Here is a 26,570-nt window from a genome sequence, read left to right as displayed (position 1 = left end):
AGAAGGGAGAAGATCGACACAATATTGGGGACCAGAAGATGGGCTGGTCCCCCCCCCCCCCCCGTTAAGAGTATTCTTTATTCAGGGAGAATTCTTATACAAGCACGAGAACCCGAGGAAACCCCTCCGTTCTGTAATCTTAGACCTGAAGGTCGTACTCTCCCGTAAAGGGGCTTGGGCACAAAGCCGTTCCTTCCCGTAAGGGACTTAGGCACGAAGCCATACTTTCCCGTAAGGGACTTAGGCGTGAAGCCGTTCTTTCCCGTAAGGGACTTAGGCGTAAAGCCGTTCTTCCCGTAAAGGGCCTTCCCGTAAGACGGGAGATTCCTGCAAAACAAACCACACAAAGCAACAGTTCTCAATGCGTATCAACACCTTATACCTCTCGCTCCTTGCTCGAAAAAGCGACCTCCGTACTCACTCGTCACACGAACACTTGCCGATTCTGTCGCCAACACGTGCTCCAGAATCCCAGCGCTAGCACTCTCGGCTGCTTCCAGCCTTGTGTAAACTGGAACGCTGGCTTACCCTTTTATAGGGTCTGGCACCCAGCCGGAATAGAGCCGAAAAAGCAGGGCCCTAGCGCCCTAGAGAGAGGAGAGAAGGATCGCTGCAGTTGGCGCTTTTTAGAGAGAGGAGAGAGAGAGATCGCAGATTTCAACCCCCTACGTAGCTATTAGCGCTGGCTTTTTAGAGACTTGCTTTATTTTATTAATAAAGGGCTAGTCACTTAAAAGTGACCGGCCACTTTATAAAATAAAGTGTGAACCTGTTCAAACTTTAAAAACTCACTTAGTTAGTGAAAACAATGCTATACGAACACATTCCAGGCGTCCCCGGGTGCAGGACACGACACAGATGCAATGCAGACACAGACTCCTCGCGGGAAAACATCTGCCCTCCCGCGACTGTTCCTGCTTTTGGTAAAAAGCTTCATTGAACCCATCTTTATTCTTGTGCTTGCATTCTTACGCGTATTTTCTTACTCAGTTCGGATTTCCTCCTTTAGCCTACGCGATGCCCCCTTACTGATGCACTCGTCACCCATCATGTGACGCATCAGGGGCACTCGTAACCCAGCCCTTTCCACCGAACTTACGGAAACTCCTTCGCGATGTTTACCATCACCCATCAAATGACACATCAGAGTTGTCCGTTCTTGATGGCAGTTCCAGTAGCTACAATCTTTTAACAGTTCTTAGTGCGCACAATAAAATATCTTAAAAAAGAGATTAATCATTAAATAAGAAAATAGTCCAATTAGCAACAGACAGGCACCACGTGCCAACGGGAAAGAATAGACTGAACAACTTTAAGCACTTCAATAACAACTAAATTGAAAGAGAGAGAGAGAGAGAGAGAGAGAGAGAGAGAGAGAGAGAGAGAGCATGCGACACGGAGTGGCAGAATTCCACCCCAGAGAGTACTCGCCCCAAACGTTGGCGCCCTTTTCATATTTCTTTATGTTGCTTCAACTGAGTACAATGTCAGTACTCCAATCCCTGCACCTTCACACTGAAGCATGCCAGAGAATGAGCCCTCTGCACAAATTTAAAGGCCCTTGGCCTTGAAAAGCAATTACATGAAAAGCAATCAAACTCAAAAGCAATTGGTCCAAAAGCTGCCAGCGCAAAAGCAAGAAAATCTATACAGCTGCCACATCATCATCTGCCATCGCAAAATTAAATCAATACAGCCTGTCAGCAAGGGCTTGCTTTATTTTTAATGCCTTTATGTCACTTGGGCCCCATCAGACAGGGTCGAATAAGTTGGTGGGAACTCTTCTTTAAAAATAGGCGACTCGGCCAATCTTTGCAGGTTGGTGAAACTTCTTTTGATGCTTCTCTTAGGATTTAGGCCCCTCGGTCAAGATCTATAGGTTGGCTCCGTTCTTCAATGGCTTGACACACCAGCAGTTTGTGACATCCCCCCTTCTTGAAAGAAAGCAATCATCCACGAAAGTAATCGTCCGCGATTACAGCATATCTTCAAGTTAGCTCAAAAATTTCCGAGGGTCATTCAGAGGGACATTCCAAGGGACAATCAGTTTTGTCATTCCAAATCGGAGCTCTTGATGTCTTGGGTCGTTGGCTTCCTAGAATAATCTCATCCAATAAGGAGTCTCATTCCATATCGGCACTCTTGATATCCTTCGTCGTTGACTTCTCAGAAGTATCTCATCCAATAAGGAGGTTGGCACATCACAATGCAACACAAATGCTTACATATGCATGTTATAAGACATAGAAATATAAAGTCGCCGCTCCCTCCGCAAATAACCATCTAGGTCCAGGCCATGAGCTGTTCAACGACTCCCTCATCACTCCTCCCGCAAATAACCTAAAAAGGTTTGGGCCATGAGATATAGACGCCTTTTACAACCAAACACCTCCCAGACCGCAGCCTACGTCGTGTGGAGGTGCTCAGAATAACCACTGCTCAGACTTCTTAATACTCCCCCCGTAAATAACCACAAGGGTCCAAGCCATGAGTGACAACAACAATGCTCCCCCCCCCCCGTAAATAACCACAAGGGTCCAAGCCATGAGTGACAACAACAATGCCCCCCCCCCCCCGTAAATAACCACAAGGGTCCGTGCCATGAGTAACAACAACAATACTCCCCCCGTAAATAGCCACAAGGGTCCGGGCCATGAGTAAAAACAACACTTTTCAAACATTCAATACTCCCCCCCCCAAATAACCACGACGGTCCGGGCCATTAGTATGAATGAGCAAGCATTCTCAAACATCATTTGTCGCTACTCCATGCGGGAGTAAATCACCGAGCTTTAGAACCAATATTAAAACCAAAGTCAAACAATTCAAACCTGCACCAAGACGGGTTTAAACAGATACCATTCATTTCAAACAGGATCACCAAACAAGTTCTCAAACAGAACTCAAGCTTAAAAAGCAATCTCGACATTAGTCGAGCTCGAAAAGTCGACTAACGTTCCATCCTGAAACCATCACCAAAAATTAGGGTTAGGTTCCTTCCATAAGGTCATAGCCGACCACAGCATGGTCCATCAGCTCTTGGACAGACAGTGTTCCTCTAATGGCGATGGTAGTCCCAAGACATAGCAATCACACCGGACCTCCAAGGTTATCAATTAGAGAAGAGACCCACTGAGAGATATCGAGGAATTTCAAGTTATAATCTGCTAGGGTTTCTATGGCAGGCATTTCAGGATACCCCACTCTGCCAGAAGCTGCAATCCAAAGGAAGATGTCTGAACACATTGAAAGCTTGCCAAGTCCTTGGAGTATACGGCTTGGTAGCTATAAACATCCACCACTGCATGGCACTGCCTCTGAGAAAAACAGCGGCTTGAAAAGGATCCTTGATCCTTCTTTGCAAGTGATCTTTATGGCTTATGTGCGATGAAGACGGGAGCGCACCCAATGCGCGATGAAGTAAGGGTGGGAAGTCGGGGGTCGAGGCATGAAGATACTTCAAATAAAGTTCCAGTAAACTTTGGAAGCACCACGTTGCTCTGTCTGTTCTTTGGTAAAACAGGTATGCTTTCAGAAAAGCACTTGCCTGAAGCTCTGATACCACTATCACGAGAGGGGCACCACGTGCCAACGAGAAAGAACAGATTGAACAACTTTAAGCACTTCAATAACAACTGAACTGAAAGAGAGAGCACGCGCGACACGGAGTGGCGGAATTCCACCCCGGAGAGTACTGGCCCCAAATGTTGGCACCCCTTTCGGTATTTCTTTATATTGCTTCAATTGAGTACAATGCCGATACTCCAATCCCTGCACCTTCACACTGAAGCATGCCAGAAAATGAGCCCTCTGCACAAATTTAAAGGCCCTTGGCCTTGAAAAGCAATCAAACTCAAAAGCAACTGGTCCAAAAGCTGTCAGCCCAAAAGCAGGAAAATCCGTATATCTGCCACTCATTATCTGCCAACGCGAAATCCGGTAATCCATACAGCCTATCAACGCAAAATTCAGGATTGTCCGTACAGTCAGCCACGTCATTATGTCAATGCGAAATCCAGAAATCTGTATTGCTGCCACGTCTTCACAGCCCTCCCTGTGTGTGTGTGGGCTTGCTTTATTTTTTAAGCCTTTGTCACTTGGGCCCCATCGGATGGGGTCCCATAAGTTGGTGAGAACTCTTCTTTAAAAATAGGCCACTCTCCAATCTTTGCAGGTTGGTGAAACTTCTTTTGCTGCTTATCTTAGGGTTTAGGCCCCTCGGCCGGGATCTGTAGAGTGGCTCCGTTCTTCAGTGGTTTGACATGTCAACAGTTTGTGACAGGACAACTCCTTCGCCATGCTTGATGTCACTGATCATATGACACATCAGAGATGTCCGTTCTTGATGGTTTTAATAGTTCTTGTACATCTACAGTACCAATTCAAGTGCACACATTTAAATATCCTGATTTCATCAAGAGAAATTTCTTAGAAATAAGAAAATAGTCAATTTTGCAACATCTTTCTGGCTTCTAAACAATAGTCCTCAATTGTAGTGCTTGAACATATCCTTCTGGAACCTTGGAATAAGGCTAATTCGTGCTCGGTCATCCATTGAGCATCCACCCAAGTAGAATAGCTTTTGAGCTTTACCAAATACTTTTGTGTGATCTTTTCAAACTTTAATGGCCACTCCTATTGATGAATGATCTGCTCCCTTTGCAATCTCTCTTCTGTTTCCTCGACCTCTCGGGGTTCCTTAGAAATAGGCTGACTTGGAAGCAGTCCTACATATGGCCAAAGTGAACTAACATAGAAAGCATTAAGGATCCTCCAATTAGGTGGTAGCCCTAATCAGAATGTAGCATCGTTCACTTGGTCAATTATCTTCAGCGGCCATAATAATGGTTGGAAAGTTTTACCACCTTCCCCTTATGAGTCACTTCTTTCTTTAGCCTTCTCAAACTTAGTAAGACCAATTGACCGGCTGTCAAATCTAAATTCCTTTTGTGCTTGTCCGCAGCTTTCTTATGTTTTTCTTGGGAGCGTAATATTGCTCTCTTGACTTGCTCATAAACAGTGTCCATATCTCCCCTACCAGCAAGAGATAGCCGCGTCGAGCTCCAATGCAACAGTTTCCTCTTGATGGTTAGGAGAAGGAGAGTAGTCTCCTGCTTTGGTGACAAGTCCAAGCAAACCTAACAGCCCAAGTAGCGAACGGGCGTCCCTGGAGAAATCCATCGGAAGCCCTCTACATACATCCAGTCAGGAGTGGGAGCATCACCAACCCAAAAAGCCAGTGTTTCGCCAGTTGATCAATGCTCCCGACCAAAACAAAACACATCCAGGACCTGCTCACCATAGTCACAGGGGACGCCCATTTTTGGGCTTCCCGTCCCCACTTGCCGTCCCACCCTCTTTTTTACACTAAAAATCCATTTGAGCCCCGTGCCCCCTCCCCAAATGCATCCCTTGTGACTATGTTTCTCACACCTGCAAATTGGCCTCAGAGCCCTCCAAAAACATGCCTGAGGCATCAGCAAACCAGTGTCCAAAAGCTTCTCTTCCCGAATGGGTAACTGTAGGCCATGCAAACCAACCTCCTGTGAGGCCAGAAATTTGTTCATCGCCTCTGCGTAGAAAAGAAATAGAAAGGGGGTAAGAAGGCAGCCTTGCCATACTGAGCGTGAAGCATGAAACACCTGACTATGAGCACACATGTAGTGAGCATATACCCCTCTAATCCATGCATCTCGAAAACCCATCCTGCGCATAGTGCCCTCAAGAAAATCCCAGTCAACTCTCCTGGGTAATGGAAACGTGTTCTTGATGGTGATTTTGTTGAGAGCTCTGTAGTCAATGCACATTCTCCAAGATTCATCCTTCTTCAAGACCACCAACGCTAGCAAACAGTAAGGTGATGCACTGGGCTGAATTAGACCTTTTCTAGAAGCTCTTTCACTTGGTTCATGATTTCCTCGTTCTGGGCTCTGCTAACTCAGTAAGGTGGCCGGTTCGGTGGTGTGCTACCGGGAATCAAATCAATCGTGTGATCTTCAGGTCGCTAACGAGGTAACTCTCCCGGCAAGCCCTAAGAGACACGATCGGCTTGAGCTTGCAGAAAATCTTGTCGTTCCTTCCTCGAGATCGGACAGATTGGATTATTAATAGAGTCAAGACTCAAGAGACTAGAGTAGATAGACTCTAGACTCTAGAGGGAGCTTCAGAGAGAGTAGAGGAGGCTTGAGCCTTGAACCTTGAGAGCTTGTTGCTTAACAGATTAGAGGGAGCTTGAGAGCTTGCCGCCAAGGTCCAAGTGAGCTTGCAAGTGAGGCTTGAGCTAAAGCATAATGATAAGTAAGACTCAAGGGGTTGAGGGCCGAGGCTTGAAGCTTTGAGCATTGCATTGAGGAGGCCTCCTTTTAAAGGCCTCCGAAACATCTCTTAAAAGAGCCCTTAAACAAGGTGTCCTAAAGCGCCCAAAAACTGGTCATTTTCTATGATTATTTTTTCTTTTGAGGTTGTTGGCCATTCCCCTTCCCGTTCCTAACCGGGTGTCGTTCCGGAACACCGTTCTGAAGGCCAACCTTGTGACTGGCCAGTAAAAAGCCATCCTCTGCTGTCCCTGTCGTGCCCTTCGTTCCCCACCTGTTAGTCCCTCGCCAATCCATCCTGCACACATGACATGACGCAAGCCAAACTCAACACCCACACATAGTGAGCGGACATCATGCTTACCTCCCAGTCATAGAGCCAATACAGCGAGCCTAGCCAAACAAGCTAGCCTCTACCACAAGGGCTGGTGTCCCATACCACCATGCCCACACCAATACGGGGGTGTGGGTAGAGCTGCCAAGGGCCTAGGGTCCAAGTGTGGTGATCACCCGCCGCACATTGTTTTGTCTCATGGGCCAACATGGCCTTCCCCAGACATAAATAAAGTTATACAATTCCCAAACCTTTCTATGTGTAAATATGAGCTCCTCTCTCCTTCAAGGTCTTACTTCTACAGGGCCCATGGGTCTTACTTACGATCAACTCTATCCTCAGTAAAGCTTTGTTTTGCACTTTGCACAGATGCAATTATTTATTATATAGAAACACCCAAACACTTGAGATCCTACAATCAAGAGCTCTGTAGCATCTTTAGCAACTAAAATGCTCAAGACATTGCCCAAAAACGAAATCAAAATGAATCAAACCAATACTCCACTGTAACGAACATCGCACATGCACATAAGCACAGTTTCTAAGCTAAAAATAATGCTTTGAGAGGGTTTGGCTAAAACCATTTACTAATCCTTTTGAGAGCTAGGCATCCTTATTTAACAGAAATCGTGTAGTCAAGAGAGAGGCCTTTAAAGCTTAGCCAATCCCAAAGGCAACCCCAATGCAAAAGCGGCTGCCAACGGAAAGCAGAAGATATAAAAACTGGGGAGGTTATGTGACCTGTAAAGGATGAAGGCCGGCCTTGATCTCTCTGTTTTTGCGGTCTCTATCCTCACTTTCACGAGCTCGTCTGTCCTTCTCCTCGGTCTCTTTGTCTTGAATCAATTCGGCTGTTAAGGGAAGAAGGGGAGGCCGGTCGCTAGGAAGAAGCTCTACAGGTGGCGATGGCGAGGGTTGTGGCGTTCCTGCTGCAGATGCTAGAATCGGAGTGTTGTTGTCGGTCTCCTTCGACGGGTCTACCATGCCCATGTTTGCGAAAAGAACTATCTAGCCGGGGCTCAGCCGATATTTACTCTTTACTCTCGGATCGTTGGAAATTGGAATCTCATGGCCTGCGCGGGTGCTTGGCCACGTCACTATCTAACACGGGTCCCAGAGCCTCGAGTCTACCATGTCCATAAAAACAACTAACTAGCCGGAGCTCAGCCGATATTTACTACTCGGATGTTGGAATCTCATGTCGGCCTGCGCGGGTGCTTTGCCATGTCACTATCTAACACGGTCCCAGAGCCTCGTCACTTATTGAGACCTCCTTTTGGGAGGTGGGACCAACGGCTCACGATCGCCAATTGCTAGGGAATGCAAAAGATTCCCATGTTCTCAGATCCGGGGCTTGAACCCGTTCCCTCTGACCCCTTTGGGATCGACTCTAACTGCTAAGCTATCGCATGCTCATTAAAAGGTGCATGAGTGTTAAGTTTATACATCACGTGGTCGCAGATAAGTTTACACCTAGTTCACACTTACTTCACATTGAACTCACACCAAATTTGGTGTGGTGTGTATACCCTCCCAAGTTCACACCCAGTTCACACCAAATTTGTTGTGGTACACATACATCCAGAGTTCACTCTTAGTTCACACCTAGTTCAAAAAACGATTGGATGGTTCGGATTACACCTGCCTCGCGACGCCTAATGTGGACCATTGATCCCACCTTCCTAGGGGTGTGTCAATTAGCGGCGAGGGTCCTAGAGCTTGCAAAAAGAACACCTGCATCTTAATTTCGACTTTGAAAAATATCCCATTAATGAGAATCTAGCAATATCCTACCGCAAGATTTGAGTGAAAGTAAAGGAGAGCCGACGCACTGTGAGTTGTAGAGTCCAACCCAAGGACACAAAAATACACAAAGTACATGTGTTTGCAAGACACGTACGTGAGACACTAGTTGTCTCCTTTTTTGAGATCCTCACAAGTACAATGAGGAAAGTATGCAATGGTCACAACCAGTGTATTTTTTTGGGGCAATCCTTTTCCTATTCAATCCGCAATTGTTTCCCCAATTCTATTTTACGGTATCCTTTTGTATGTGAAAATGTGAGAAAAATTTAAATGTAATAACCCTTTGCTACACTCACGTGATAGTCACATAATTATCAAGTGAACCCCCCTCCCCCCCGTAAGTTTTGCATCAGATTGGTGATTTTTATTATTAAAAGAAGCCACTAACAAAAGCTAAAGATATTATGTACTTCAAAAAACTTTAGCTAAGTTTTAGACTATTCAACTCATTTCTCGCCAATGTCTATGAGGAGGATGAGGGCATCTATGTAACATTGACGGGGAGGCTCTTCACACGAGCATGTGTTAACCCCCGCCAATTAAGTTTAGTTGCTTTTGCATGTGCCTCAACCCCATCACAATTGACATAGTTACGAAAGAATATCAAAGTTTCACAAACGCGTACCACATCTCTATACGTGAACAATGACCAAAGGTGGGAGAAACAAAACTTGTGAGAGGGGGTTTGAGAGTTGTATCTGACTGGGGACATCTAGTGCTTCCATGTTCTCTAAGCTCCACATGTCCTCAATTGCAGAGCAAGAGGGCCAACATGTAGTGCTTCACAATTATGCTCTAAGCATTAGATAAATTCATACTCCCCTTGGTTTTTGTATCACTTCCAGCGCTTGACCTACTAGAGCCCGCAGATCCATCTTCTACATCCGTTTTTTACCCGATAACCTTATTTGATCTCTTGCATCTCATCCTCTAGCTAATTTTGGTAGATCCATTCCTGATCAATGCACAAACAAACTGGTATAAAAATCTAGACATTGTGGGTCAGCCACATCCAAATGTGTTGGCAATGTGGTGTTGGCTGCCAACAACACAATGGCCATTGCTACCTTCTTCTCTACTAACCATACCCTTCTGAAAATGTGAGATAGCTATGGAGGGATTAAGTGTTGCCTCATGCCATCTCCTACAAGAGCAACCAAGTATGTGAAGAGCGTGTAAGGCATTCTAAACATCTCCATCCATCTCTCATCATCGACCTATGCATGAAAAACGAAGTGATTCTACCAATGTGGTTTCATATACCAGCATGGTCTTAGCTCTTCACTTGATGTCTCATAGCGTGTACATTTGCAAATTGAAGCAGGTGCTCATGGCAACAACATGATCTAGAGGATGTGCTCATTCGAGATGCCATTATCCACAACATTGTTTGTCGGCAGTCGCATCAAGAAGCCGTCTTTGATGATGAGCTCGAGTAGCTAAATTGCAGATGAAAGGATCGTTGGGATGATTGCTCGAACAACCTACACGACTGCTTTGCGATCCATCATGTGAGGAGCAATAGCTTGTGCGCGCGTGCATACACACACACATACACACATGGCTGAAAGATATGACAGAGAAGAGATAGAGAAATGGAAGTTTGCGTGTATGTGGGTGTTGATATGGCCGGACACTCAAAAAATACCATGTTCCCCCTTTCTTTTTTTAAAAAAAATCCAGATAAAGTTTTTTGTTGCTAGTAGAGCTAGCCAATGGGTTTACAGGTGGTTGTGAATAGAGGCAAGCTGATGCACTTTTGCCAAGGATATAGCGGATGCGCTTTTGCCAAGGATATAGTGGGACTGCACGGGGAATCCATGTAGCGTTGGACTTTCTTGAAGCGTTGCAAGTCCTCCATGTCCCTCACTAGGATGTAGTTCTGACTCCTGAGTTAACTGTAAAACCCACCCAAGAGACATCCGCCGAGAAGGTAAGCATCCATGCCCTCGCGGCCGCCACAATATCTTTTCGTTGTCATCGAAGTAAATAAAACTGGGACATTGCCCTAGAATATACCGCATCGATGCAGGATGTTTAAGCTACATACAGCTCACACGTTGGAGAAGATCGTGAGTTAATTGTAAAACCCACCCAAGAGACGTCTGCCGAGAAGGTAAGCATCCTGGCCCACGGGGCCCCCACAATATCTTTCTGTTGTCATCGAAGTAATATCTTTTCATTTTCATCAAAGTAAATAAAACTGGGGCATTGCCCTAGAGTACACCGCATCAGCGCGGGATGTTTTTAATACAGCTCGTACGTCAGAGAAGATCGTGCTTGGTCCTAAACGTGAGGTCGTGGGCCTAACCAGTACCACGTTGGCACGGAAGGACTTGTGGCACAAAACGACCACTATTTTAGCAGCGAAATTATTTAAGTTGGGCCAGCGAACATCCACTTTGTGTAGTGGCGGGTTAACCAAGCATAAGGCCCCTGTCACACTGGGGCGGGCGTCCGCCTCCTCCTTAGAAGTGTGGGCGGCTGCTCCATGTCACACTTGGCCATACTTTAATATCAGGCTTTTCTTCCCAACAAATGGTTTGTAGCCAAATGTAAAGGTGTCCGGCTTCTCAGCTGTCCCGTTAGAGCTCAAACCCTCTCAGCTGAGTTCGCACGCACTCGTTTTGCAGTTGGCCACCCTCGTTTATAAATAACACGGGGCCCAACTCGCGGGATCAACGGCGGAGGCGAGTGGATGGCATCGCGCGCGATTTGGGCCGTCGGATCGACGCAACAGGGGGGGGCAGGCTTTTCATTGCGCAAAGTCGCATTGCATTCAGCACGACGCGATAGGGCAGGTGGATAAGGCTGTGGGCTGCGGAGGTGGAGGTCGTGGGGTCGAAGGGCGGGACGCGCAAGAGGGAACCTCATTTTTTTATTAAAGTACCCACGCGATCAACGACTGATCTTCCCCTCGTCGTTGATCCCATGAGTTGGACCCGTGTTAGTTATCAACGAGGGTTGGCCACGCCTTTGCAAACTTGGCCGGGCAGTCTAGGCCGCCCCTCTGACAATGCGTGAGGCCATCTGCAGCTTTTTTTCGCAGCCAATAAACTGCCGCCACCTAAGTTTGGCTTGCTCTTGTCTGTCCCAGTGTGACATATGCCTAACTTCAAGTGGGACATTTCCATAGGTACTACCGCCTCAGCGCGGAAGGGAAACCTGCACTGAACGCAAGTCTGCGAAGCAACAATATCCTGAAATGGGACATTGCCCGAGTTGGTACCGCAGCGGTGCGGCATAAAACTCGGCATGTTTCTAATGGGAAGATTCAAGTAAACATAGCAAATAAAGTGATGTTTTTGCCCTGCCATGGTGGCGAGAGGCCTGCATATTTCCCTCGTTTGGTAGATGGCGCTAGCTCTTCCAGCTTTGCAGCTATAGGAGATGGAACATTATTGATGGTCCTAGTGCTTAGAGAGAAGCTTGTCAATTGTTCAGTTGGTAGGGAGGAAAGTGGGATAAATGAAGAAGAGACGTACTGTATGTGGGCAGCTTGGAGCGTCTACCGAGCGGGAAGGACCGTATTTGTTGCTGTTGCAAATCCCTTGCACTCGAGGGGTGCCCTGTGCATTTGTTTGTTGTTCGTCCTTGCATTCTCCCAGCTCTTGAACGTCTTCTTCACTAAGCATACAATATCTGGCTATTCTTGGGCTTCCACAGCGTCAACCAAGTCTCACGAGAGACGTTTTAGCCTCGTGAGAGTGAGCGCAACCTTGCAAACCCAAAATTGCTGGACAAATTGTTGCTAAATTAGAGTAATTTGTGAGTGCGTAGGTCCGAGTGGAGAACAGGTGCTCGAGACGCCATATGGCTATTGCCAATTGTAGCAAATGAAGCAAGCCTAACGTCACATGGGACATTGCCATAGATACTACCGCGTCGGCGCGGGATGATTAATGGAAGAAATTATCCTAAAGTGGGACATTGCCCAAGCTGGTGCCGACTTGGCGCAGCATAATTAATAGAAGAAACCGGGGCATGTTTCTAATGGGAAGATTCAAGCAGACATAGCTAATAAAGTGTTGTTTTTCCCCTCTTTTTGCTTTGTTATATGAACTGTAAGCAGAAAATATCCTTTTTGTGTAGCTAATTAAACAAATTATGCTTCAAATGGGACATTGCGCTAACCAGTACCATGTCGGCAAAGAGAAGAAAACACATTGTCATCGAAGCCTCCAAAGCAAACAATGCTTGCATGGGACATCAACCCATTCAGCACCACTTTGGCGCAGGAGGGTAAATAAAAAAAAGAGCTTGTCTGCTTAGCTTGGAAAGAAAAAAAAAACTTTTCATTGATATTTTTGGACATGGTTCTAAAGTGTACCGCATCGGCACGGTATAGGTAGCTAGTGCATTGCCCCACTCTCTTACTATGCTCTTTAGCCGCTCGACTTGAACTTTGTTTGTAGCTGATTTGAGGGCTTGTGACGAGACCAAAAACATTAGCAGAGGCTCTAGAGAAACACTTAGAGTTTTTGTTCATGATGAGTACTAGAATAGATGACATTTTGAGTGACTTAATGTATCGATTTAATGATCAAAACATCTCCGTAAAGGATTCCATGCCAACACTGGATGCTTAAGGGTGATGTCTAGGTGCAGACATGTAACTGCATTGAAGGCTTTCGTCTTACTCTAGGATGTGCAAATTATGTTATGGATAAAGTTTGAATTAATGTTATCATCCTATTTTTGCTATATAGTAATTGATTGTATATTCATCATCAAAGGCCTATCCTTCGTATTATCAATCCTATTGCGAGGTCTTCTAGGGCACTGCCATAACCTATTCTACGTCAGCGCGGGACAATTAAGGTAAATGTCCAGGTTGGTAGCATGATTGAGCCATAAGGTTGGTATGATTGGACCTCAAGGAGACAGTGCCATTGCCATGCTTAAGGTTGAGGAAAAATAATGTGTTTATTCTTCAGGTTGGTAGCATGATTGAGCCATAAGGCATATTATAGTAGATTTTGAACATAGTTGATCCTTGACATGGAAAGGAGTGGTTTGATAGGGTTATGAATTTGAAATGGGGTCAAGAGAGTTGGATACACTAGAGAAGCTTTAATATAATTTCCGTTCATGATGCAAAAATGAAAAATAAGATCATATGGTTATCTTTGCTGGAGTCTAGTAATACAATCTAGCTACATACGGCTTGTCTCGAAGTGACCATAGATTTCATAGGTTAGTACCAAGTGGTTGGATTTTGGCATTGGATAGTGACGAGGTTTTGATTTTGACATCTGTGTTGCCTCTTCTTCATCCCCAATCAAGAGGGCAAGATAGCATGAGGCCTCTACTTCTATAGATGTGTTGGATGAGGAGAGTAGACCTTCCTTTGGGAACTTGTTTGATCATTTGTGAGCATTCCATTTCTTTTGGTCATGGCACGTTACTTTTTGAGTGTCTTACCTTATTTACATTTTGGTTTTGCAAGCTATGTATGTTCATTGCAATATTTAAGACCCTAAACCAACAATTGATGTGATTTTGAATGATTTTGGAAAAAATTTGCTTGCATTATTTGATGTCTGTTGATTTAATTTGATGTGTTAATTTTTGCTTCATTGAAGTGTATTACCTATGTACACTCAGACGGAGGCAAAAAGGATAATGCAAGATCCATGGTACAATGTGGTATCCTCTCTCTCTCTCTCTCTCTCTCTCTCTCTCTCTCTCTCTCTCTCTCTCTCTCTCTCTCCTTCCTTCGTGTTTTGCAAGTGTTTTCATCAATGATGACTGTGGTTCATGGTAAAAGATCATGTTTTACTGTTGATGAAATTAAATGCAATGTTATGCTTTGTTGTCAAGAGATGATGTTGGTTAGTGTTCATTAAAGTGTTCCTCTTGACTTGGATATGGCTACAATAATGCAAGGTTATGCTTTGTTGCTAAGAGATGATGTTGGTTAGTGTTCACTAAAGTGTTCCTCTTGACTTGGATTCTCTCTCTCTCTCTCTCTCTCTCTCTCTCTCTCTCTCTCTCTCTCTCTCTCTCTCTCTCTCTCTCTCTCTCTCTCTCTCTCTCTCGTGTGCATTTCACTCAGTTTTTGTGCTCGCTCGTTAAAGTTTGCTCGGTGCTCGGTAAGACTCTATATTTGAGACCCCAGCATGGTATAAAATGCATTTTTTGTAAGCCTAAAAGGGGGGGTTAATTAATGGGAAGTTAATGAGAGAAGAGAGCGTATCAGACACACAGACACACACACATAGAGAGAGAGAGAGTTTCTAACTTATCTTGCACGATGTTAAGTATGGAGCCTGATTCACCCCTTGTAATTTTTTATTCTCAAAATGCACATTGGTAAGGCCCCTGTCTCACGAGGAGAAGCCATCGTGCGTAAGAAAAATCACTCATCAAAATTTTATGGCGGGGCAGTGGCCAGAACCTGATTGAAAAATGGCCGATCGATTAGGTGTTTTAATGCATACGTAATTTGAAAATGAAAATAAGCTTTAGATAACTAAAATACGGATCTTAACTAGGAATTCTGCTTTGATACTGTGTTGGGAATTAAGGGGGAAGAAGGGGGGGGGGGAGAGAGAGAGAGAGAGAGAGAGAGAGAGAGAGAGAGAGAGAGAGTTTGACACAAGGCAAGGAATAATACTCAATGAGAATAAAACTAAGGGGAAATCCCCAAAATATCCCTCAAATTTCAAAAGTTCCCAAAACACCCTCAATATTTTGTCATAAATTTTGAAAATGCCCTTCGAATTTTCTACACTCTCTAAGGATTTGCCTAGCTAAAGGACCGCGGTTAGCACCCTGTTTACTATATATAATTACTCCCTCCGGGATCTTTAATTTTCTCGGTGGGCCCGCCGGGTATTTGCATATAGCCGACGGGCCCGCAAGGAAAATGAATGGCTCAACGGGATCCTCAGGGAAAAATTAAAAATCCAGAGGGCTAACCGGCTCTATGGGTTTTTGCAAGTCATAATCAAACTCATGTTAACAATTAACGTGATCACGTGATTTTCTTGTGTAAATACTAGAGTTATTAACGTAATCATATGATTGTGATTACATCGCGTTTTCTCTGATATACAATGCTTCATATTCGCGATTATACATAATTTGTTGATCTCAATTGTGTTGCTCTGAAGCAGCATCTTGGTCACCAAATAGATTTCTAGTTGTGCTAGGGGTATCTTGGCGGGCTTGCTTGAATTTATACTCATTTGCCATGTCAAACATAATATATATTCCTTGTGGAATATCTGGTGAACAGATTGCGCATCGGCTACTATTTTGCATTAAACAAATAAGACAGATAAAGTGATAATAATGACCACATGTCAATGTATAATATCCACTCCATCCATCAAAATTCTTGTAGCAAATTGGACATTGGCATGGGAAGATGAGGATGCATCTGAAGTAGACGAGGGGACCAAATCTGGATGCAGGACAAGGTGGCTGATGTGTTTCCCTTGTACAAGCGGAGGAGTCACTCGCTGTGTCAGATTCTGAACGTCTTAGATTATGCGGTGAATGCTTTTCTCCATCCGGACCTGTGAGGGTTGGGGTGTCTGGGTGGCTATAGAAAGCCGTGTTATTTCTACATCTTTCTCTGTCAGCTGTGACGTGTAAATATCCTTCTCTCTCTTTAATTGTAGGTCGGAGCCTTCCACTATCAACACCAGCTCATCTCGAGTGAAAGTGACACAACTCTCCCTGATATCATGAGTGGCAACAGTTGTCTCCTTTGACGAAAAATCTACTGATCGCTGTTGCACAAAGTGAACATATAACATTTTTGGAAAATATAACACACAATCTGCATTGTGTAGTGGATGGCCATAAAATTCCAAGTAGATCCTCTCAGCGTTTTCTTTGATCGCACGTGGAGGCACTTCTATACCTTCCACCTTCCTTTCTTGATCTCTGCGTCCTCACATGGCCATATTGTTTTCACCATGTCCTTGGTCACTTCTTTATTGATCTCTTTCCATTGCATGTGGTTTGGATTTGCCCATTTTGAGAGTCGTCGAGGAGTGCACCTCGCTTGCTGTACTGACATACCGTGTGCTAGAGACTTCATGCATTGAAATGCATTAACAGCTGCTTGTTGTTGATCATCATGCATTGATTGGGTGCCACAAACTTATTCTTCATCGACCATTTTCTCTTGGAGCTGCAATGAACAAATAGATAAATATTCAATATCATTAGCAAATATATATTCTCACAATTCAACAGTCCCATAGATGCACAAGAAGGTAGCAACTTCTTGAAAAACTTCTTCTAGAAAATAAACTTTTCTACCTGCACTCCAAAAGTCTATCAGCATGTCGAATAGATAACCATATGCATAAACGTTGCTCAATTTTGTGTATGCATCTGTGCACTGTGGATCGTATAGTTCTGGAGCAATCCATGATCGCTTAGCCATTTATGCATCCCCTGCTCTTTGTGCCTCCAAAACTGCAGAGTTCGACTGCGTGATTGGATACATATAATTAATTGACGTGCGCTTAGCTGGCATTTTGAGCATCATTTCCCAATCAATGATGCTGACACGGGGTTTATTTGCGCAAGTAAAGTCCAACATTCTATTGAACGGGTGCAAGTCACTGTGCACTATCCCGGACCGAGTGGGCAGCCGCAACGCCACCGATTTAGGCGTGACAAATGGCTAGTATCTACTCAATCACTGCTTTGATCTGTGCCGTGTCTATCTCTTGTACAGGAAGATTTGCTACAGGCAATGACCTCCAACCGTGTTGTAGCCTGTGTATGTGGCATCTGAACAATCCGTGGGCAAATGGTATGCGGCACATCATGTCCCCCACGGTACCCCCCATTGTAGTATGGGAATATTGTGATCCAAGGAGCTTTGGTGGTAAAGCCAATGTACCTTACAATGGAGGGGTGAAGCGTTTTCATTCCTTGCTATGTCTGAAAGCTGTCAAGTTTCACCTCACTCCCTCCCTTGTAACATTTTCCTACATATGTAATGTGGCCTGGAAAGAAAGAGATGCCTTTGATGATGTACAATGTGCACACATCAAAGGAGCCTGCTCCAACCCTCGTACCTTCTACCAAGGCCTCATGAGGGATGCAAACAAGATGAGTGCACTTGGCATTCAAATTTGTACGCATGATTGTGTCGTGCCGTGCCGTTGGCATCTGATCGACCTCCCAAGGCTGCTTACGCATCTTAGGCCATCTTTAATTTCTTGGGTAAGGCTGCTTGGTCCTGCGCTTTCACACGCTTCATCTTTATCTTTTGTTCCTCCCACAATTTATCCCAGAGCTCTAATTTTGACATGTCGTAGGCAGGAGGATATCTTCCTTTAATTCTCTACAACATACTTTCATATTGCCCAACACTGTCCTAACCTTGTGGTGGGGGTCAAATTCTCGAATCCTTGCTAGAATCAGTAACTCGTAAATTGGCCTTTACCTTGCAGCCTGCGCTCTGCATTCTCCCATATGGTGCTAGTGATGTCTTTGATGAAGACGTCTCTTTCACTAATCTGTTGTATGCGACCATGTGCACATGATGATATTGCCAAAATACATTACTTTCGAATGGCACACATAATACTTTTCTTTTGATCTGGCGTCATTTTAGCACTGGACAATAAAAAAGAGCATATCAAATACAATTCATGATTGCACACTGTACTAACACTCTCACACTATTTCAGGCAAACCATCAACCATGACTTCAAGACTTTAAGAAATGTGCATGGAAATATTGATAAACATTGAAAACAATATTCACTTTAAACTGCAATGTGTTACACGTGTAAATGCAGAGCAAACAAGTGGTTTATAATAACTTTATCCAGATCAAACAATTATACATGTTAACAATCTGGAACATTTTAGTATATAGTGAATTTTTAACTTATATTTTTCACTGTGCGCTCACACTAGTTCAAACAAATCACACACAGACTTAAAGACTTCAAAAAATTGTGCAAGATTATATTTATTCAGGTTGATAATCATTTTGAATTGAAATGTTATGTTTTCTCGTGTAAAATACAATAAATATGTCATTCCTAATAAAATTGTCCAGATCTAATAGAACATGTTAAAAATATAAAACAATTCAAAGCCTCTTGGAAGATACATATATCATTATGTATATATTGTCATTTTTATTTTAGCTCATTTAAAACATTGGAAATATACAAATCGGGCTAGGAAAATGCAAAGAATGTCTTGCTCTTTAAAAAGATAGAAATAAATATTTAACATCCAAATCGTGTTCTCACACTTTTTTACATAGAATTTATGTAGATTTAGCATTTAAAATAGCGATGATGATTGATGCTCTTTAAAAAGATACAAAAGAATATTTAACATGCAAATTGTGTGCAAATTCTTTCTTTTAGAGAATTTATATAAATGTAGCATTTAAAATAGCGATGATGCTTGAGGTCCTTTAAAAAGATAAAAATGAATATTTAACATGAAAATTGTGTGCAAATACTTTTTTGCATATATAATTTATATAAATGTAGCATTTAAAATAGCGATGATTGATGAATAAAGCATTCTTTTAAATATGATTAGCTATTATATAATTTCATAAGAACATTTAAAAATAACAAAATCAAAAAATTCAAACATTTGTAAATGAATATTCTTCACAACCGCGTTACCGACCAAGTATTTCATATACTTAATACTTAAAAAAAATTAATTGCATATGCACATACATATTATCTAACGTTTGTATGGCCGGGTTAACGACCTGAACGCCACATTTATGCAAAAATAGATGCTTCTAACAAACAATACTCAATTAGTTGCGTTACCAATTGAGTGCCGCCCGAATCTAAGGAGAAATAATGGCTTGCATACGAGCATCATATAGCTGTGTTATCGATCGATGCCCATATGTTTTTTGGGAAAGGGAAGGAAAGTTGACTTACCATAAGGATACTAGATTCGCCCCGTTACCGATGTAGTACCCAGACAGTAATCCAATACTTACCACAAGGACACCATCTTCCCCGCGTCACCGAGGTGATGCCCCCGTGGTAAGCACTATTTTGTAGAACAGCTTACGCACACACTCCCATTGTGTGGTAAGGTACCTTATGACTGCTGTCCAATACAAAAAAAGGCACACTACCACACAACGCATATACACACACGACACATACCAGAGTCATGTAATCAAGTACTCCGCTAATGCCGTGCACTGCCACGTAGAGCACGCTCCCACACGACCCCCTCTCTCCTCTCGACGTACCTGCAAAGGCGACCGTCAAGAGCTCTCTCTCTCTCTCTCTCTCTCTCTCTCTCTCTCTCTCTCTCTCTCTCTCTCTCTCTCTCAAGATGACTCAAAGAATAACACCTAGCGGGCCTGATCGGGGCCCTATATATATAATTCTACAGCCCTGCCTGGCTTTTCAGTTTCCCCAACGAGCCCGCAGGGAAAACTTAAAACCCTGTTGGGATTTTAATGGGTTTCCAGGTCGCCCTAAACCAAATTCTTTGTGATCATGTTAAATGTAATCATGTAAATATGTCAATAAGACCTTGTGATCACACAATATTTGTGGTAATTACGTAAACATTAAATCCCTATTAACGTAATCACACGATCGTGATTACATCAATGAAATCCCTGCCTCTCTATCAGTCTCTCACTCCCTCTCCCCTCCCCCCCCGCCCCCTTCCTTTTCCCATCCCTCACCCTCCCCCTAGCCCCCTTTCGCACTCCAACTCCCACCCCCCTCCCTCCTTTTTCCCACAACCCTACCCCTAACCCCCTATGCTCTATGACATCACTTGAAACTTGTGTAGGCTAAATATTTGCATCATTTGGACTTACATTTGTATTCCCACCATTGAAAAGAGTCAACAAGGTATCAAAAATGTCTTGTGAGCTAATGTATGTCTCTTTAGTACATAATAACAAGGGTTGAACTACATCTTTCACAAACAATATTTTGAGAAGTCAAGATACGCTTCAACTACAGATGATATATCCTGTAACCCTTGCTTTCACCGTTGTAACGAGCAAATATACATTTGATAGCTTTATCATCCAATTTCTTGCGTTGTTATTGTGGCATTAGAGCATAAGCCAAGCAACCAAAAACCCACAAATAACCAATAAATGGCTTCTTATCATGCCAAGACTCATATGGAGTCATAGACTACAAAGCTTTGGTGGGACCACCTATTATCACATAATAGCCTCTAGTCAAAAAGCATGTGGCAAGGCTTGGCTTTTGACCATACATCGTGCCGTCTGCATAAGTGACTTGTTTTTCCTTTCAACAACACCATTGTTGAGGTGTAAAAGGCAACGTACATTGGTGTTTTTTTGCATGACAAGGTAGATATGTATCAAATTATTTTAATATATACTCCCCTCCTTGATCAAAACAAAGGGCACCCACAATACAACCGATTACATTTTCATTCAACAACCAAAACTGTTTGAAGCACATAAACACTTTATTTAATCTTAAGGAGATATACATATGTAGGCCGAGATTAATCAATCAATGAGAGTCACAAAGTACAAATTGTTACTAAAATAAGGAGTGTGTATCGGGCTATAAGTATCACTATGAACAAGTTGCAATTTACGAGTAGCTGGTACTGAACCTTCTTTCAAAAATTAGAACGTTGCATTTTCCTCAAAATACAGACTTCAAAAACATACTTAAATGGTGGGGGACAATGAGGCAACCATATCAGATTTCTACAAACGCGTCAAACTAGAAAAATTGAGATGTCCAAAATGTGCATGCCATAGTTTAGTATTTGAAACAGCTTTAGAACCTACAATTGCGTTTGCAAATTTTCTCACACACGTGTTAAAAAAATTGAGCTTGTACAACCCATGAGACAAGCTGCCCGATGCCACAATAGTATCACCTGAAGTAAGATAATGAACAATGCATCTGTCATGCACAACCTTTACGACAAGACCAAGTCTTGGTACTGCAAAAAACAGACAATTGATTCTTCTTGATCCCATGCACAAAAAGTACATCCCGAAAGTGTGAAGGAACTACCATTAACTGCAGTGAGTATAATTTTTTTGACTCCTTGAATTGGATAAGAGGCATTGTTGGCACAAGTGATAGTATTCCCATCGGAAAAAGTATTAAGAGAAGTAAACAAGTCAAGTTGAGATTTGATGTGCTTTGTAGCACCATTGTCAAAATACCACGCATGCAAATTTGCAGCCTCAATCATGCATGCATCATGGATAGAAGGGTCATATTGACACTGTGCACTAAAAACCCATTTTGCATCAACAACAAAATCTGCAAATTTTGTAATGGTTGCATTTAAAGAAATATCACTTTCTTTCTTACGTGCATGTTTAGCCTTTAGCTTAGAACATTACTTTATCAAATGATTAGCAGCTCTGCAATATCTACAACACAACTTTTTATTTTCTCTCTCAGCAAATTTACAGATGCGTATCTATTATGGGAGTGGATGGTTTGCTACTTAAAGAAGGAAAATTAGAAGCATCATCATTGTTATTATTAAACCTGATCAACAACACATTGCTTAGCCCTCTTTTTCCTTGACATGGCCTCTTGTGTTAACAAATTGACCAACCCATCAAACATAACAACGTTATCATTGCCATGTGCAACAAGCCTCAGAGCTGAAGCAAAAATCTGATACAAATCTAGCGAGATAAATGTCAATTTCATTTATCTCATGCATGATCTTTGATTCTAGTTGTTTGTGTAGATACGCTCGTTTTTCCTCATGCGACTTGCATACAATACAATTAGAATGTCCTGAGCTTGTTTTGTGCTTTTTTGTTGAACAAATGTGAGGAGTAATGGTGTGCTTGACAGCCAACACAATCAATGCATGCGCCTATGCATCTCCACTATCTTAAAGAGCCTGTGTAATTGTAGGTAAAACAACCCGACTAGTAGAAGTAGAATTGCTAGAACTTACAATAACCTCCATAGAATCTAAATCCACATAACGTGGGCGTACATCAAATCTTTAACAATGCTCCATACACCCTTGAAAACAATTACGTGTTGCATCAGCCTAGAATGGATAGTTGTCTCCATCCAATTTGTTATTAGCAGACGACATCTCGAAAACGTCGTTGCTCTTAGCCATTATGAAAGGTTGAAGTTGATATAGAAAATGCCCAAATTGAGTAGAACCTGAAGGAAACTATCCGTGATTTATAGCACAACCCACAATAGACCATCGAACTTGCTATGCATAAATTTGCAGTGGACAAAAATCTATACCAAAGGACAATTTACATGTGCAATAATTGTAGTAGAAGCCAAGGCCACAATGACCCGAACCAAAATTTTGAGCACACCAAGCTTTATGAGATGGATCAAAGTACTTATCGACTTTTTCACTATCACCAAAGTTCACCCAAATCTAAGAAAGTGTGTAGGGGGTGATGCAATACTGGTGACTATACTAGGGGATTGAACAGCCTATTGGGGAGGAGCTTGTATGCAACTCAAGAAAGCAACCCTCACAGACACCCTATCACCTTCAACGGCCGGATTATTTATTTGATTGAGTCATGGACCGGGCTTGTCTGTCCAATAGGTGTGTAGGTGATAGTCGATGAGAGGTGCACCACTTATCTTATTTTACAATATTTTGGCAGTGATCGCCACTGTTGGCGTCCATGTGTGAATGGGTCAAACTCTTATAAAATGTCTATTTTGACCTAAAATCCTCATTCTTTGAGGTGCAAGCTAAGAAGTGCTCTTGCTCTACCTCTATCTTCTCCTCCTTCGTGTGCTCACGTGTGTGTATGTGTGTGTGTGTGTGTGTGTGTGTCTATGCTTGAGAGAGAGAGAGAGAGAGAGAGAGAGAGAGAGAGAGAGAGAGTGATTGAGCATTGCGGCAGCATCGGCATCGGCATCGGCATCGGCGAGGCGATTGAGTGCGGCAACAGCGGCGGCTCCTTCTTCTTGGCGGCACAGGATCCTTCATGATGTAAGTATTGAGCGGTGAGTGACACACCCCTGCCCCTTTGAGCTTGCTAGGATCTTCTATTTGTGTGCTTGCAGCCATTCGTGGCTTGCACACAATGTTTTGGCAAGTTCCCAACCTCCGACATGTGCAGCAAAGCGCACATTTTTGGTGCCGTTGTCAAGGACTGCCTTACACTAAGCTTTGAGAGGTTGCACTAAGTGCTACCTCTTGAAGCCATTTTTTCATCTGCTTTTAGTTTTTGTCTGAGTTGTGTTAGATCTGTTAGCGGCTGTAATGTGCAAGTTTAGCAGGATTTGTTAGAATCTGTTAGTGTTGAAATGTGCAGGTTTTTGTAAGATTTGCTAAGTGTTTCAATGTGCAAGTGTTAGTAGATCTATTACTTAGTGTATATCTATAATGTGAAGTTTGTTGTGTTAGGAAGTGTAGACAGTGTGGAGTAGTTAGTGTAGACAGTGTGAAGGTTGATTGTTATGTCACTGTGTTAGCAAAGATAATTAATGTTAATTAGATTTGTTAGTTGTAGGCAGGTTAGATAGAGCTGCAAGAGGTAGTTGTGTGAGCGCGTGAGCTCGACCCCCACACGCAGCATTATCCACACAAAAAGAAAATCCAAAAAGTTTTATTTAAATTTAACACTCGGAAAATTCAAAAACAAAAAAGAAAATTTAAAAAATCTTATTTTAAAAGGAAGGGATCCGGATCTAAGCCCAGACCCGGGTCTCGGTCCTGAATCTTATGATATAGTATAGATACTACTATATATATAAAGACTAGGACCTCAAGTGAAGGGAGGGCATGTGGGACAAGTTCCTCAAGTTCTCCACCTTTCCCTTCAAACTTACCCTTTGGACTTACTAATTTTAGCCTTTTCTCCGACTAGGAAAAAACTATTTTTAGGATTCCGAGAGCTTTACGTAAACAAATCATGGGTTGCACGTCCCTCTAGCCAAGAGGCTCGTTTTGAGCTATCACACACCATATTCCATGGCTTGTTTAGAAAAAAGGACCAGAAATAACCAAAAAAATTGGATTGTAAACATCTACGCTATGGTCGGGTGCTAGAGGACGATCACATAGAGAGTGTCTCCGTTTATGTGGGCACTCATTATTCCTCCACCTTAGGCTCTAGGCCCTCAACGGAAACCCAAGGTAGTACCACTCAGGACCCACATATTGTGTCTAGTGACTCTTCCTCTGACTACGACGTCCTCAAAGGTTACCCGATGCCTAATCCCGATAGTTCAAGCCAAGACATGCATGCCATGGGTCCACGGTCCGAGCCGAGCGTGCTTAGCCGCTTGAAAGAGACTTTGAGTAGAGCCACTTGCTCTGAACATGGAGCTAACGATGTGAATGAAGGGGGTGGGGAAGTAAATTCACCATTCATGACTAACATAGACCCCATGCTCCTCGAGAGTGTGCATGTGAATACTCCATTCACTGCACCCCCTAACTCTTTAGAGCTATTCCCCTCCAAGGTTATATTACCTGATGGTAGAAGCCTTGCCAAAGCGTAAGAGGTTGAGCGATATATCATTGCGGCTAGGAAAAAGGAAATCGAGAGCCTACGCAAAACAGAGCAAACGAGAGAATTAAAAGTGAAGGCCCCTATGTCAACATCCATGCTAGGTGGCGAGCAATCAAGTGCTCCTGAATTAGCAACCACTAAGGGACAACCCATAGAGAGACACATTGCATCTAGTTTAAAGGACACCCCTAGCACCTTAATCCTAGATGGAGTGTTTCTAAATGAAAACTGGGAGTGTGAACTACAAATGGAGATTTTAACCGCCCTATGCAGAGGTCACATCTATCATGTGGGTTGGTTAGATGTCCTTCAATCCACAACGGGAGCTACTAGCATAGAGGAGCAACAACAAAGAGTTTGTGATGTCATCCATAGGGTTATTGAGGTGGAGAGGCAGAACAAGGGGATCCACATGCCTTCAACGGGTCTCACGAGATTCTTGGATACAGGGAAGGCTAAGCAACCAACTTTATCGCAAATGGAGACTCCCTCGGTAAGCCCGATGGATCCTCCATATGTTGTTTCGCCAGGGGTCTCGGTACAATCTGAGCCCAATCTGAGTCCACAAGTGAAAGCTTTACCTTTCCAAGTTTAGCTCATCTTTCTCTTGATGACACCACGGCTACCATGCCTACCCCAGCGATGGGTATGACAAAAAACACTCCATGGACCTCATGTATTAGTAAAGCATCGCTACATGGTGGCCCATGCCTGCAATAGTACCTACAAGTGTGTATCAATCATATGCACCTATGGGTCCTCGTACTCATTGATGGGACGCTATGGTGGATGCCACCTTGATGTAGCCATAGCGTGCAGGTGCAAGGCAAGGAGGGTGATGAAGAAGAGAGGAGAGAGAGATTCGACACTGCAAGGGAAAAAAAACACGCTATTGTTGGTTATTGTTTGTGTGCAACTTTACATATAAAAGAGATTATCCATGCAATCTGCTAAAATAACTGAAGCTTTCTTGCATGCCGTAAGGGCCTATTCCCATGGGTTTGACACTTGATACACTGGGCTTGCATACCCAACAACCCCCCCTCAAGCCCAAACCACTGACTATGGACTTGAGATAGACCATGGCAGAGTTCAATCACCTGAAACTATGAGTAGAAATCCCCCCCTTGAAAATAACATAAGTGTGTGTGTACTGCAGTTCCCTCACTATCAGTGTGCGACATATTAGAACTCAACCAAACAACAAAAGGGTGGTCTTACCACTTGTATTTGTGGTAGTGTCTAGAACCCTGCACAAAATTTTGACTAGATGGAAATAACTGACAACAGATAATGTAAAAGGAGGCTTTGAATGGAAAGTATATGACAAAACAAAACTATGCCATTAAACTGGTAACTGCAATCTCGAAGTAGACCTTCATGTGTTGCATCTGCTGATATGCCGAATGCTTGAAGCAAATAGTTGAAGGAATCTTCACTAGCTTTATTGCTAAGCTGTATTCGATTAACAAGAAAAGCCACTTCAATTGTCAAAAATACCTCAAATCGATTTGCATATGTGTATTTCTTCTTGTGGCTGCTTCGTCTATGCCGTTGCCAAGTATTGTCGATGTCAACCGTTGACAAGTTTGTAAGCTTCTTTGTAGTGTGCCTTTTGAGAAGCTTGGAAATCCTC

The 26,570-nt window shown here is 43.2% G+C and overlaps 1 protein-coding gene across 1 annotated transcript in view; it reads right to left on the bottom strand.

The window, feature by feature from the left end:
* Positions 1-7,662, bottom strand: part of NCBP (Putative cap-binding protein) — a 49,799-nt gene extending 42,137 nt beyond the window's left edge. The window contains exon 1 of the mRNA XM_086510382.1: positions 7,390-7,662. Within this exon, the coding sequence (XP_086366508.1) occupies positions 7,390-7,638 (249 nt within the window). The 5' untranslated portion in view covers positions 7,639-7,662. The remainder of the gene's footprint in view (positions 1-7,389) is intronic.
* Positions 7,663-26,570: the final 18,908 nt, after the last annotated feature.

The sequence above is a fragment of the Adiantum capillus-veneris genome, chromosome 4 (genome assembly GCF_014529385.1).
Source record: "Adiantum capillus-veneris isolate H3 chromosome 4, ASM1452938v2, whole genome shotgun sequence".
Lineage (NCBI taxonomy): Eukaryota > Viridiplantae > Streptophyta > Polypodiopsida > Polypodiales > Pteridaceae > Adiantum > Adiantum capillus-veneris.
The sequence above is the reverse complement of the archived record's forward strand: the minus strand, read 5'-3'. Positions and strand labels throughout refer to the sequence as shown.